General features: G+C 34.0%; 1 protein-coding gene across 1 annotated transcript in view; it reads right to left on the bottom strand.

Moving 5' to 3' along the window:
• LOC110031720 (eukaryotic translation initiation factor 4E-1-like) overlaps positions 1 to 11,984 on the bottom strand; it is a 32,625-nt gene extending 20,641 nt beyond the window's left edge. The window contains exons 1-3 of the mRNA XM_020735080.1: positions 11,675 to 11,984; positions 7,534 to 7,699; positions 7,293 to 7,418 (exon numbers count right to left, since the gene is read on the bottom strand). Of these exons, the coding sequence (XP_020590739.1) occupies positions 7,293 to 7,418; positions 7,534 to 7,699; positions 11,675 to 11,943 (561 nt within the window). The 5' untranslated portion in view covers positions 11,944 to 11,984. The remainder of the gene's footprint in view (positions 1 to 7,292; positions 7,419 to 7,533; positions 7,700 to 11,674) is intronic.
• Between the last annotated feature and the right edge of the window lie 3,470 nt (positions 11,985 to 15,454).

Genomic DNA, 15,454 nt, shown 5'->3' with positions numbered 1-15,454 from the left:
CTTGGGTGTGGTGTCCGGGTTGGGCTTGGCTTGGTTCCAGAAGGGGGTTGGAGGTGGCTGGTTCGGCAGAAGGACAACAAGGATTGGGGGGAGGTGCAAGGGCTGAAAAGAGGAAAACTGTGAGAAAGAAAACCAAACACAACTGCTCAAGGCTGCTGCAACAAAGGATTGATGTGTGGTAATGAAATGAGAGGGATGCAGAGAAGTTGGGGAGGATAAACATCACCTCGGAAGCGAGATACAGTCAAAGCACTACTCGATCCTTGGATAAAACCCTAGACGGGAAAACCTGAGACTCTGACGATTGTCCTGAACAGAAACACAACAAAATTTAAACCTCAAATATCAGGAACACAAATATATAACCTTATGATAATTAAGAGTGAGCCCCTATAAAGAAAAGAAACGCCACTTTTGGAAGATCCATCCGACTCTCTCAGAGCTTGGACCGAACCGATTCAGGGGTTATCTAACTCCTGAAAAAAAGGAAGCCCGACGTCAATCTCTCAGAGGTTGGGGAGCTTCGAACTCATCCGTCAAAGCTTCTATCTCCTCATAATAAAGAGTCAAGTCGGTTATGTTGAAAGTGGTGAAGCTACTGTAACTTCCCTTTACGTTAATCATGCAGACAATTTCATTCTAAAGCACATTCTAATCGAATAATTATCCATTATCTTTTGGCACAACCTGAACTAGAGTTACATATAGACGAAGGTTCTCACAAAATAACTCTAGTCATTGACCCTATAATTTGCCTCTTCCACTCCTTGTACTTTGCAAAGTGCATTCGATAAATCAGATCGTTTGAATGAACTAACTCAAGAATGAAATATGTGGCAGTATGAGCAACTCTCAATAGTAGCCACTTAAGAGAAGCCTCTTGTTTTTTCTGATAGGACCTGAATCTCATAGTGGAACTTTTATTATCACCAAGCTCCTAAGATAATTTTTAAAATTTTGGTTCATCCATTTTGTTTGATCATATGTCAATGCGCAAATTGCTAAACTGAATTTAATATCTAAATAACTTCATATAGTCTTCCAGAAGTAGCTCACAAGCTTCTCATTTTTGACATGTTGGATCACACTTTCAGTGTAACCACCCCATAAGTGAACTATCAGTCAAAATATCTGGCAATTCCATCAAAAAGAGTTGTATCTTTTCAAGTGTTGTCTTCTCGAGCTCATTATCTTCTTGAACAGCCTCGACTAATCCAACTGGCGTCTCCCTCATTGGCTTATCTTGAATCACTAACATCATCTCATCGACTAATCTAACTCTGAGACCAAATTATACCTGAGTAAATCAGGCTTATCTTGAATCACTAACATCATCTCCTCGACTAATCTAACTCTGAGACCAAATGATACCTGAGTAAATCAGACACCAATAAGAAAATCAAATATTATTACTGAAAATAAACAGGAAATTACAACCAAACACACTGCAATAGGGACTGACAACATGTCATGCAAACTCACACTAAAATAGGGAATAATAACAATGCGACACGCAAACTGAAATGGAGGCGCCCACGTCACGTTACCGTTGTTGCATCAAGGAAGCCCCGTGTCACAAAGCTTTTTATTTTTACCATCGTATTAGTAAAATAAAAGTTGACGAGACTTTAAAGAAAATGAAGTGTAAAAAAACAGTAATATCTATTGATATTCCAATAAAAGTGTGAAAATATCTAGGACATCTAAGAATTTCTTGGCTTTCTAAAATTTTTAATATTATTTTAAAAACTAGAAAGCTGGCTGATGAGTTAAAAAAAGTATTGATTCATACTTTTAAGAATAAAAGGAATGTACAAGTGTGCAAATTATAGAAGAATCAAGTTAAAGTGTCATCCATTAAAGTTATGGGAGAGAGTGATTGAATATAGGTTAAAACATGATAAAACCATTATCAAAATTAGATTGGACTCATGTCGGGTAAGTCTAGCATGAAAGCCATACATGAGAGGTTTGATGGAGAAGTACTGAGTAAAGAGAATCTACATAATTTTTGTTGATATAGAAAAAGCTTATAATAAGGTTCCAAGAGAAGTACTTTGGAGAGTTTTAGAAAAAAAAGATGTATTGATATTGCTTATATTTATGTTATTAAAGATATATGCATTAGAGTTGTTACTTGTATTCAAACACAAGAATGATTGACCAAGAATTTTCCTATTTCAGTTGGATTACATCACAGATCAACTTTAAGCCCGTATCTTTCCACTTTAGTTATGAATATTTTTACTAGACATTTGCAGGAGGGTGCACCTTGGTGTATAATTTTCATTGAGGATATCCTTCTTGTAGATAATATCAGAGAGAATGTTCAGGAAATACTTGAATTATGGAGGCCAGATTAAAAGGTTTTCGTTTGAGTAGATATAAAATTGAATACATGAAATATAATTAGTAGTAGTAGATCTGGTGGTGGGGTGGTAACAATGGTTGATCAAGTCATTAAAAGGAGTGAAAGATTTAGATATCTCGAGTTTAGTGTTCAAAGTGATGGTGATATAGATGAGGATGTTCTTACTAAATGTCAAGTTGAATGGTTGATTAAAGGCTTTCGTCTGAGTAGACATAAAATTGAATACATGAAATGTAATTAGTAGTAGTAAATCTAGTGGTGAGGTTGTAACAATGGGTGATCAAATCATTAAAAGGAGTGAACGATTTAGAGATCTCGAGTTTAATGTTTAAAGTGATGGTGATATAGATGAGGATGTTCTTACTAAACTTCGAGTTGGATGGTTGAAGTGGATGAATGCATCAAGCCTATTGTGTGATAGAAAAGTATTGCTTAAAAGGATAGAAAAGTATTGCTTAAAAGGAAAATTCTATAAGATGCTGGTGAGACCTGCAATACTTTATGGCACAAAATGTTGGCCTGTAAAAGAGAAGCATAAAATTAAGTATTGTTGAGATCTGAATGCTCAGGTGGATGAGTGGTTTTACACTTAATGACAAAATGTGAAACGAATATATCCGTGAACAACTTGAAGTAGCTCCAATGGCAGAAAAGATTTTGAGAGTAGTCTTAGATGATTCGGTCACATTAAACATTAACCATCTGATGAGCCAGTTAGGAGCCAGTTAGGACAATAGATGGTTTGGATTTGACTAATGTTAAGAAAGGTAGAAATAAAATATTTTGGCATGTTGTATAAAAATGATCTTAATTTATTAGAATTAAATCAAAATATGACACTCAATAGGACGCAATGTAGAAAAGGATTCATGCAGCCGACCCCACGTAGTGGGATAAAAGATTGTTGTTGTTTTATCTAATAATTTGATATAGAAAAATAAACACCTATTAGGGCATTTCACATGCTCAGTCAGCAAAGTGACCAACTAAATTATTGATTCAATAATGGGTATCATAGGAGCAGAAAACACAGAATGTTAGCAATGCAGGCCACTGAAGATGCTAGAGCATCAATCATATTAGGGCTCTTTATTACTTTACTTGTGTCACCCTTTGTTAATCTTGCCTTTCTTTTAGACTATTTGCCAAATTTACGCCTTCCATTTTTCTCTGTTGGCTGTGTTGCTTACAATGTTTGTATTTTTTAAAAATTACCTAGGAACAAACATTACTAGGGAATGTTTTCTACTTTTACGAGAAAAAACTCAATTATTTGTGCTTAAAAGAAAGGAGTTGTAGAGCAAGAGTCTGAAGGAAGAATAGAATGGAGCAAATCAGCATCAAATGAAAAGAATTCACTTATATTTATAAGCCACCACCAAGGCTAAAGTAAACACTAACCACATTATTAAAGTGATGAAGTTGCGGTGCTTTGAATGCCACAACCAATTAGGATAGTAAATTCTATCATTTTTTATTCTCAATAGGGTGATATATTATTTAAAAATCTTGTTCTTTTTGTAAAGCAATTTTTTTAATACAAGAAAATTGATGAACTAAAAGCACAACCCAATATCTCAAGCATCCACTTCAAGCAAAGTTGATTCAATCTAAGGAAAGTGAATAGAAGCTGAAGGATAAGGAAACGAAATTTGCCATGATCATGATGAACTAGATAAGACAACAAGAAGCTCACATTATATAAAGACATAGCCAGGCCTACTCATCTAAAAGCGCCATTTCCCAATATTCCTTCAAGGTAGTATGATTTCTCTATTTAACCAATTGGCAACCCCACCAAGACAAATCAATAAATTCATCTAACTCATCAACTTCACCCAATATAGTCGACAACTTCAAGCTACCTAGCAGCATATAATCAGCCCATGAATTTTGTCAAGAAATAACAAACATTTTCTTATATATTTGGCCACATGCCTTCTGTAATTTTATGGCAATCTATTTATGTATTTTCAGTTTTCATATGGCCTTTCCTGCAGTGCCAAAATCCATGGCTCTAATCTGCAAATAGGGGTCGAACATCTTTAGTCCATTTACCAAAAAATATGAACAATTTCGAACAGATATGAATCTAGTTTAAATTAATATGAAACATGTTCAAACTTCTTTTAATAATGATCAAATTTTATTCAAATATTATTCTAAAATATTTTGACATCAGTTCAAATATGCTACAAAATAGTTTGAAGAAGATTTAACCTTTGTTCAAAATACATTTAAATCTTATTTTAGCCACACAATAAGGTTCTTATATTTTTATTTGGAACATTTTTCTTCTCTAGCAAGTGAATTATGCCAAACAATATTCTTATCATCCATGATGGAGAATGGAAAGAAAAAGTCCAATATGATTGGGTGTTTATTAAAAAATAAAGCATGCCTAAAACATCTAGCCATTTGTTCTTTATCATATACTTTTGGCATCTACCAACGTCCCTGAGTTTCTCCCTCAATACACTTATTCTCTCTAGTTCCCATTACGTGAGCCTTGCGAGTCTGGTACTTAAGCTTCTAGAATTACTCGAAAATAATTTTGGATCCAACATAAGTGTGGGATTTAAAAAATTTATCAAAATCACAAAATTAATGAGAATCTATTTCAAGCAATTACTAAACCAATAATAAGCTATATAAAAGAGATTTGTAACAATAATTTTCCACCAAAAACATGACAATGGATGCATCCAAAGAATGATGGACTAAATCACTTTGAAGGCTAATGCCCTAGATCACTTACTAAGTAACAGTGGTTAGGTACTTAGGTGTGCACTTTGAGAACCAGCAGTGAACAACTATGCACGATGAGCACCAGCGCATGAGAGTGGGTTGAGATAATATCAAAACATGAGAGTGGGTTGAGACAATATAAAAAACATGAGAGTGGGCAAAACGTCATAGGCACTTAAATCCAAAAAATGTGTGTAAAAAGAATGAGAAAATTAGAGGACAGCCAGATTAGGGAGCAGATTAGTTACACAATGAAAATATCTAAGAGAAAATTAAGTAGATATGAAAAAAGAGGTTTTAATATTTGATTGGGTTCCAAATGTCAACAGAACAAGGTCCTACAAGCGTTAGTGGGGTGTCGGCATGAGAGTTGTGGGACTGCGGATGCATACACAAGGTAAGACATATGCTGAAGAGATCTAGAGCTTAAGGGTATATGAAGTAAAATGTGGTGAAGCAACAAATAAAGTGCAAGTGGGATGCATACAACGCAAGCAAGAAATAGGTAGCATTTATGATAACTCATAAGTAGAATTGTCAGAGACATGATCACAAAAATCACTAATGTGAGTGCACACATGTAGAAGAATTGGGATTTTGGAGTTATGACTCATAGCAAGTTCAAAAAGAGAAAAGAGCTAGAGGAGATTAACTAAAATCTAGCATTGATACTAAGTTGATGAGGGATTAAGAACATATGGGTAGTGGCGTGCAAAAAGGCACCAAAAAAGTGTGCAAGTGGGATTCATACAACACAATTGGCATATTTGACCAAATTCTATTAAACCTTTTTATAAGAAATGAAATTTTGGACTTATAGATCACAACAAATTCAAATGAGATTAGGGCTTGTTAGAATTAGCTAAAATCTAGCATTGATACCAAAATTGATGAGGGGAGGAAGAACTCACTTAAGAATTTGGTCAAATATCGTAAAGAAAATCTAAACATATCCAACCTTAACAAATGCAAAATTTAAAACTAATCTTTATCTAAAAAAAAATAAATAGAACAAATAAATTAAATCAAAGAAAAATAAAAGAAATTAAATACGATTTTAAAAAAAGTTGTAAACTGATCAAGTTCAGCTCGTTTGTAGATTGGTTTGATTCCTTGTAATTAGCTTATAGATAATCAGTTCATTTAGGATCTATTTGGAACACTTACAATTTTTTATGAAGGTGGTTATTAAGTTTTTATGGGGAAAACAATCTTTTTAAATGTTTTTGAAAAAAAAAATATATCAGCTAACAAGTTTATTACAACTACAACATTTTAACAGATCTGGTCCTTAAATGCAGTGTCTCACCATAAAATTTCTAAGAAACATCAAGATAGCAGTAGCCAAACAAACACGTGGTGATGTTTTAGAAAAGTAATGCAGTAAAAATGCTGCCCCAAGTAAATCCTTAATGTTATATTACTCTCTCCCATATCTTCAATGTATAACTCGCAAACTTGATTACTCAATAAATACCTCAATCTGTAATATCTTCTTTGTTCTTAAATGGTGCTTCTATGAACATTTGGCATCTATTAATGTTTTAGAATTTTGAGAACCTTTTTAGTCAAGTCTATTATATAAATCAATAAAATTATAAATTTTATTTGTTCATTACCCAATCTAAAAGTCTTCTAACTTTTTTATAAGTAAGGAGGAAATGATCAAAATGGTCCCTAGACTAATTATGCGGTAACAATTTAGCCTAAGACTATTAAAGATATCAAACTTATTAGCCACTTTGGCTGCTCAAATCTAATTCAAAATAGTTTCACAATTATATTAGCTATTCAATCTGATGAAATTTTCACGCAAAACTGAAGTAGGTGGAAAATAAGGTTATTTTTCTATAAGAATTTTATATACATCCAGATTTGCTTGAAATAACCTTACTCTGCATCAAATCATGAACATTATATGACTTTTTTGTAAGATTAAGTAGTGATTCTAATTGTGCAAGTATTTTAAATCATATTTAAAGAGTCAAGAGATTAAATTAGATGTTTTAAATATGTTGAGACTAAAATGCATAGCGAAGTTAGAAGAATGCATGACATTCCAAAACGATGCATCAAAATAAGAATCAAAATAAACAGTAACAAAAGTCGAACATAGAAACATATAAACATTCATAAACTAAATAGCAGTCACCTTCAACGGCAAAACTGATACCTGCACAGCTTCATTAGATGAATTTTTTGTCCACAATGCTATCCTTTCTTGTTTTGGACGTGCATTGACAACTGCTCCGCAAATTTCATCCCCATGGTCAAATTGCTCGCCAATCATTGCCAGCAACTAGATTGAACCAAAAAAAGTAAACATGAATTGAATAAATTATAAGATACACAGTATAACTGGAAATTGAATTGAGTTGAAACTGACAAGAATTTGGAAGGGATAAGAAACATACAGTATACAACCACAATGTATCTGACTTTCCTCTTTGACAGACAATAGTCCATCTCCCTCCATTTGCACATATCGGGTCTTCCCATTTCGGTTCAATCTTGTATTTAAAACAGTAGATGTCTGTTCCACTAATTAACATACTTGGATGATAAATGTTGTTGTAAAGTCTGAGAGAAAATTCACAATGTATTTAGCATGGTGTTGAGGGAGTTCTTAGCAAGTAGAGAACGTTCTGTGGTTATTTAACAAACATAAGCTTTGAAAAGTAAGCAAAATTCTCAAAATCATTCTAATGAAATGTGAAACCTTTAAGAACATATTACCAAATACATAGCAATGACCACACCATAAAGATCAATCTGTTAGTTATGGAGTACAGTGTCAAAATAGTCCCAAACCATTTACATGGAGCCATTTCAGTTCCACATTTCATAAATGTGCCAAAATAGTCCCCGAGTACTTTAAAATTAAGCTCTAATGGTCCTTTATGAGATCTACTTCAGCCCCGATTTAAATAGTTTGTGGACTATTTTATATAGTTGATTCAAAAATTCAGCTCTAATAGTCTCCTATGGGGCCGCCAACATTTGTTGACTCAAACATTGCAAACTAAAGTTGTTGGGTTTGAATTGATTAAGGAACTACATAAAGATGATAACAAATTAACGTCATTTGGGTGAAATGTCAAGAATGTCCACAACAAGGTTATCACTTGAAAAATGGCTATCTATTTTTGGAAAAGAGATTATGCATACTGCAATGCTCCATGACATGAGGAAGGTTTAGCTAGACATTTTGGTCGGGACAAAACGTTGGCTTTGCTCGAAAAAAATTTTAATTGGCCCACAATATCACGAGACGTGAATTGTTTCATCAAACAATGCCAAACTTGTTATTGCCAAAAACCACTAGTCATAACAACAGACTGTATAAACCTATTCTTGAAACACTATGGATTGATGTTAGTATTGATTTTGCGGTTAAGTTGCCTCGGACTCAATGCAACAAAGACTATTATGGTGGTAATGGATCGATTTTTTAAAATAGCTCACTTTATGATGTGTGCCAAGATTATGGATGTCATACATATTGCAAATCTGTATTTCAACGAGATTGTGCAATTACATGGAATTCCTTAAACTATTACTTCTGATCAAGCATCAAATTTCTCAGTTACTTATGGAAGACTTTGTAACTAAATTACAACTTTGTTTAGCTTCCCATCCTCAAATTGATGGCCAGACGTAGTTTCAACAGTAGTTTGGGTAATTTTACTGCATTGTTCTGTTGGCAAGAAAATTCGGGAGTGAGATTACATCCTTGCACAAGTGGAGTATGCTTTTAATCGATCCTGAGATCAGACCAATAGGAAAAGCCCTATCAAAATTATGTATGGTTCCAATTCAACAACTCCGATTGATCGATTCCACAACTACTTATTTGTCATTATAATCCAGATAGTGATGGCCAAGAATTATAGCAATTGCATCAACAAGTCAGTGAAAGGATCGCTAAACAAAATGCAAGTTACCAAAATCAGGCCAATAAGTCATACCAGTCTGTAGTTTTCAAAGTTGGAGACCTTATATGAATAAGTTTAAGAAAAGAAAGGTGTCCACCAGGATAATTCGCAAAACTCAAACCCCATGCTGATGCCCCCTTCAGAATTATCAGAAAAATCAATGACATTGACTATCAAATTGATTTACTTGGAGGCCCGAGTTTATCAACCACTTTCAATGCGGCTGATCTCACTCGATACTATGAACCTGAACCACCACTACAATGAGGGGACGGCACATGAGCTTTAATCATTTTAATAATGATTGTCTGTTTAGGTTTCAGTTTGTTTTATTTCAGGTTTACTTTTTTTCGTGTCAGGCCTAGGTTATGTTTTGGAGTCTCGGTTTACCGTGTTTGTTGTTGTAACAGATCCAGTCCGATTGTGTGGAGTAGGCTGTTTGAGCCTTAGTTTTGTTGCATAAATTGCTGATATTAGTAGGGGAAAGACAGATGGCTCTGGAGGCGTTTTTCTGTTCCAGAATATCTTAGGTTATTCATGTTGTATCATGAAAGTTTCAGGGGGTTGGTTTCTTGGCCTGAACAAAAATTCAGCCATTGTTGTTCGATTGCTGAAATAATTTCCAGAATTCTGTTTCGCGTGACTATTTCTTTCTTGTTTCCTTCGGTTGATGTTTTAAGTGGCTTGTCTTTATTGTTTTTCCTTCGGTTGCTGCTTCAGACATGAATATTCTAGCTTGCAACAAGGATAAAGACAGAAATCACAGCAAATGAAAGAGCCAGGCTCCGCAATAGTGTAAGAAGACAAAACCTCAAAAATAGAAATCAAACAAGTCCTAACATTAAAAGGAAATCAGGAATTTCATTTAAATATTCAACATACATTTATTTTTACATGCCTTGGGCACTTACGTATATGATACTAGAGTTAACCCAAAATACAATAGGAAAAATAAATATTATTGCTGAAAGCAAATAGGTGGTTACAATCAAACACACTTGTAAGTAAAATTATGAGCAGTACGACGCAAAATCACAATAGAGCTCGATCCATGGGTGGTGGAGGACTGCTAGGTGGTCGGGGAGAGGAGGTAGGTGGCTGAAATAGGTCGTGGGTGGTTGGGACAGCAAAAAAAGGGCTGGAATTGTGTTGGCAGCAAAGTGGAGGGCTGGGTCAGCGAGGGCAGCAAAACAGAGCGCTGGGACAGCAACGGCAGCAAAGCAAGTCAAATTGCGGACTGCAGGGCAGCAAGCGGAGTGTTGTCTGGTGCGAGGCAGCAAGCGGGGACTGCAGGGACAGCAGGATAAATTGCAGTCTAGGCGGCAGCAAGTCAGAATGATGGAAGCGGAAATTAGCATAGATGGAAAGCAATGAGAGCCTAAGGATGAGTGGAACTATAGCAAGGAGTAATGGGCAAGCAGAAAGTTAGGTTCGATAAGTAACTGGAGCAAAAATTTTGGATCAATTAATCAACTATTCTAAGACAATTGGAGCTGGTTTTATTATTTCATCCCCTCCTTCTGACTTCACACGTACCTTATAATCTCCTTAGTTTTTAAACAAAAATACTGGTCTATTTTCCTACAACTATTCTTGAAGATAAGAAAATTGCCACTACGAATTATGGATATCAAAAATATTAAGCTAGAAGGAAAAACAGTCATCCATGTGATAATTTATGGGTGTTTTCATAGAAAATCCAACAATTATGATCAGATAGGCACATGATGAAACATGAGGTGATCAATTACATGGCTAATGCCTCGGTCATTGTCAGGTCTTTGAAGCACCAGTAAACGAACAAACAGGTCATGAGAAACTCCATCCTAATCTGCAAAAGCCTTCTTGGTTATGTGTGGCAGTTCGTTTTTACCAGTTGGCATAGAACTCAAATTCTTTGAAGAACTTTTGCTTGATAGTTGTGGTACATATGATTGCCATTGGGACCTCTCAAGCACAAGATCATATTCCTCTCAAGCTTTTCTTTGTTCATGATTTGATATTCTTGTGTCCACTCAATAATGATTCTCTCACAACTTGCACTGTAGTTTTTGATAAGTCGATTATGTTTTGTTTTGAATTCCTAGGACATAACTAGAGTTGGATTTATAACTATGAATTGCATCCCTCAACAGCGTGTTGTTCCCATTTCCTTGAAGTGGGAGTTTTGAACATAGAAAAAGCAGCAAGATTGGTTTCCAGCTCTTTTAATTAGTTAAGGGCCAACCATTAATCTTTTTCTGTTTTCTAAGAAAAAGAATGAAACGCAGATAAAAGACAACAAATAAACATCACAAAAGGATCAATAACTGCTAGAAGATGATTAAAAAAACAAGAAGTTCGATATAAAGGCTGCGCATTCAGGGCTTCTCCAACAGCAATACTTAAAAAGCCAAGTAGCAACAAGAACAAAAAAAAGTACAGCCTAAAACTAGTTTCCACCAGAGAACAACAGAAAATAACTTATCGGCCAAACAAAATTAATCTTGCCCCAATTCTCTGATAATAAATTGGGAAATTCGATGCACAAAAATAAAATCGTAATAAAATTCCTAGGACAGAACCAATATTGCTGTACCGTCCTAAAACAAAAAAATCAGACCAAGAAGCCACAGCGAACCTCCAGAAATCTTCAACTGTGTGGAACGTGTAGATGGGCCGTATGGAGCTTCCCCAAGCACCTTGCTTCGCCTTGCCGGAGGGATCATCGAACCAGAACGTCCACGAATGTTCCAAAGGGTGCGGCGGCATCGCGATGGGTTCTCCGCTCTTCTCCGCCGACGAACCCTCCTGCGACTCGTTTTCCGGTATCTCACCTTCCTCCATTTCGTCATCCACTCCCACTTCGCCCTCCCTCTCTCCGTTCCCCCGTTCCTCCGCCATAATCATAGGCTGGCAGTTCGATACGAGTTCAATAAATGATCGAAGAAATAACCTCGTATCAGTTATGACCTGTTCGGGGAACTTATGTAGGTTCTATTTTCCTTTTTTAATTATTTTAAAAATCAACTATTAATTTAATTTTTTTTTAATAAACATATTCAAAAGTTTAACTCAAATCAAAATGCATTCATATTTGATTGTTGAATACTTATTCATCTTTAGCCACATTTTATATTAATTTTAAAATGAGTGAAATAAACTCTAAGCTAATTTCAAATAAGAAATTAAGAGAATTTTAAAATATATTTAAAAAAATGCTCAAAACTTATTTAAATTTTATTAAAAGATGAGTTCGAATAGAAATTAAACAAAATTGGAAAGATTTTGTCTAAGATTTGAATATAGTTCAAACAAGATTTGAATAATCATGATATAATTTTATTTAATTAGAGTTAATGTAGTTTTCAACAAAGAGTAGCAAAACACAAAATGACAAGTATTACGGTGTTTAGTAATCTTTTATTTTTAAGACAACTTTTAGAGGGTATTTGGTAGTGATTTTTAATATGAGTTATCATCCGATTTATTGAATTTGACCAAACGCTAAAATGCACAAGTTTAGTGGATTTAATAATTTTTGGGTTTAGGGTCTCATATTCTGCCTTCGAATTTGCTTAAATCGGGATTTACTAGAGTTGGAGTGGATATAACTTATTAAGCGCTTACGAATTTGCTAAATCTTACTAATGTTAGATTCTACTTGGAGCCAAACACCCCCTTAAGCTTTTCTAATAGAAATAACACACAAATCCCTTCATTTCATTTCAAACCTGTGATATATCTCTTTTCTTAAATGGATATATAGTTATAGTCCATGCAAGTAAGCACATTTCTTATATATGGTATTTTAAACACAAGCTATATGAACTGACAGATCCAAGCCAAAACCAACATATGTATTCACAAAAGATTTATAACATCAAAATTTTTCCACGACCATTTCGACAAATTAATAACAGCATGATGGTCCCCATCATGAACAAGCAATTTAAAATGACTAAGGATATAAGAGATCAAGCTTTTATCCTTATTTAAAAGCTTTCTAGGCACTTCTTTGATTTTTGTTACTAAAATAATTTGTGTTTTTTCTAGAATTCTTTGATTTTTGTTACTAAAATAATTTGTGTTTTTTATAGAATTACATATGTCACATATGTCAAAAAAGTTATTTTTGCATTATAACCTTTAAAAGTCTAATAATGCAACTAAAAGATAGGAGTGTGCACTCTTGTTGATATTGTTAAATTATCTAAAATACTAATTGTCATCATATTGAATCAAATTTGAAGAAAGAAGGCACGAGCCTATTGTTCAAAAGTAATATGTTCATATAAGAGGCTATGCAAAATTCTTGATACATATCACATCAAAGCACTTAAAAATTCAGCTCTCATGTAAGCTTTTGAAGCTAGGTGATACTTTTTTAGAATAATCATCAAAGTTAAAAATTGCAGTGTTATTTATTGCCAAGTGATGAGTGCAAACTTCGTAGCGAACCCCTGGAAAAAAGACTAACAAAGCATTGGTGATATTTTCATGCCTATAAAAATTACCACATAATTTTTCACTAAGTTTATTGATGACCTCAACCTAGTCTGATAATACAACCATGCCTTATTATTTTATGAGTTTACAACTATATTTGCAATTGGATGAATTTGAGTATTAGATATTCGATAATTTACTCGTGGTTCTCTTTGATTAAAACTTATTCATGAACATTTATCTAATTAATAGAATAAGCTTGAACACATTTATAAATGCTCAATTATTAAGTAAGCAATTCTGAATCGTTTACTGCTCACTTCAGTTATAATTATAGATGGTATCATTTAAAGCACATGAATGGACACCATATGAAGCTTAATTAAGGCTCGTTTAAGTCTCCATGTTGACTAATATCGTTTAAAGTTTTATTTTTAGTCTTTTTAAGTTTAATATAATGATGATTATTTATTTTTCCAAATTAGCAACTCATTTGAAGCTAGATAAGCTCGTCTCTATAAAGATTACTTATTTTGTTAAATGACTAGTTCATTAATAAACTCGATAATTCTATTATCAATCAAATTTGAGTTAAGCTCAATTCAAGCCCGAATTACCATTATTTTGAATGAATTGAGATTAAATACATATAAAAAAGCTAGAATCGAGCTCGATCCGAGCTCAAATAATATTAAAATAATAAAGTCAAATGAGTTTATGCTTTACTTAGATTTCCTTGGTTTATTCATAGCCTTAATATTAGAATTTGTACCACAACAATAAACAAAGTACAAACACAAAAAGCATTTTAAAATATTTCATCTTTGCTTAACACTTAGCAAATACATATTTGAATACTTATATAAAAAGTCTCAAAAGAGAAAAAATAATAATCTTGAATTTTTTTTCTCAAATTTGTAGAAGATTAACTATTATTTTTAGGTTTTTCTTATGTAGATAATCGTGCATGATGGTAATTTCTAAAAGATAATTTGAGAGCCTCTTGCATATGTGACTATTTACCCGCAACATTGCTTAGACTTCTCATAGCACAAATCAATATTGTAGTCTCTCTTTAAGTATGATATGATCATCTTTGGCTTGAAGTTAGAATCAAATGCAATTAGTTTTTATTTGCTTATACGTTCAATAAGTTATGTTTGAGCTTATTAATTATCATTTTATCTTACATTGAGTGTATGCACCTAGAGTGACAACCACATGCAAACGATGAGGAAGGTGTGCTATATATGTAATTAACATATCAAATACAACATGCAAAACAATAAAAAATGGGCCAACCAAAAGGTATGTGGTTGTGCTGATCGATATAGGTTGACCGATTGAGCCGTTCTATAGGGACAACGATCGAGTCGGACGAAAGTGAGCAACCAGTCGCTATCTTAAAGCGAGTGTCCAAGCCGACTGATGTTGATCGATCGATCAAAGCGTTCAACAAGGGACATCCGTTCAAACTGAATTATACCGGGAGATCGGTCGAACTGATCTAAAGCGGGCCATGGAGCTTGCAAAATTAACCATTTTTATATGCACATTTTAACAAATTGATCATATGCAAACATGCAAATGCACCAAATCACATTTGATAGTAAGTTTAAACGCTCCTAATGATCTCACATTAGGTCTAGAGTTAGTGATGGAGAGGTGTACCAATGCCTTAATACGGGAGGCAAAAAGACGCTCATCTTCATTTTTTCGACATAAAAAAAAGGGTTTCTTGCAAGGAGAACTATTCACGACTGAGGAAATGAAAACCAAAGAAACGTCATCGTTCTCTCAGCTTTTCAGTTTCAAATGTACATCCAAATGAAGCCGTCAAAACAAACAACAAGATTAGTAGAATCTAGTATATTGTAGGACTTTAGAGCTAAGGTTTAAGAAAGGGAATCACTCGGATTTGCAAGGGTAAGTTCACAAAAATCCCTAACCTATCAGCTTCTTCTAACACACT

The sequence above is a fragment of the Phalaenopsis equestris genome, unplaced genomic scaffold (genome assembly GCF_001263595.1).
Source record: "Phalaenopsis equestris unplaced genomic scaffold, ASM126359v1 Scaffold000002, whole genome shotgun sequence".
Classification (NCBI taxonomy): domain Eukaryota; kingdom Viridiplantae; phylum Streptophyta; class Magnoliopsida; order Asparagales; family Orchidaceae; genus Phalaenopsis; species Phalaenopsis equestris.
The sequence above is the reverse complement of the archived record's forward strand: the minus strand, read 5'-3'. Positions and strand labels throughout refer to the sequence as shown.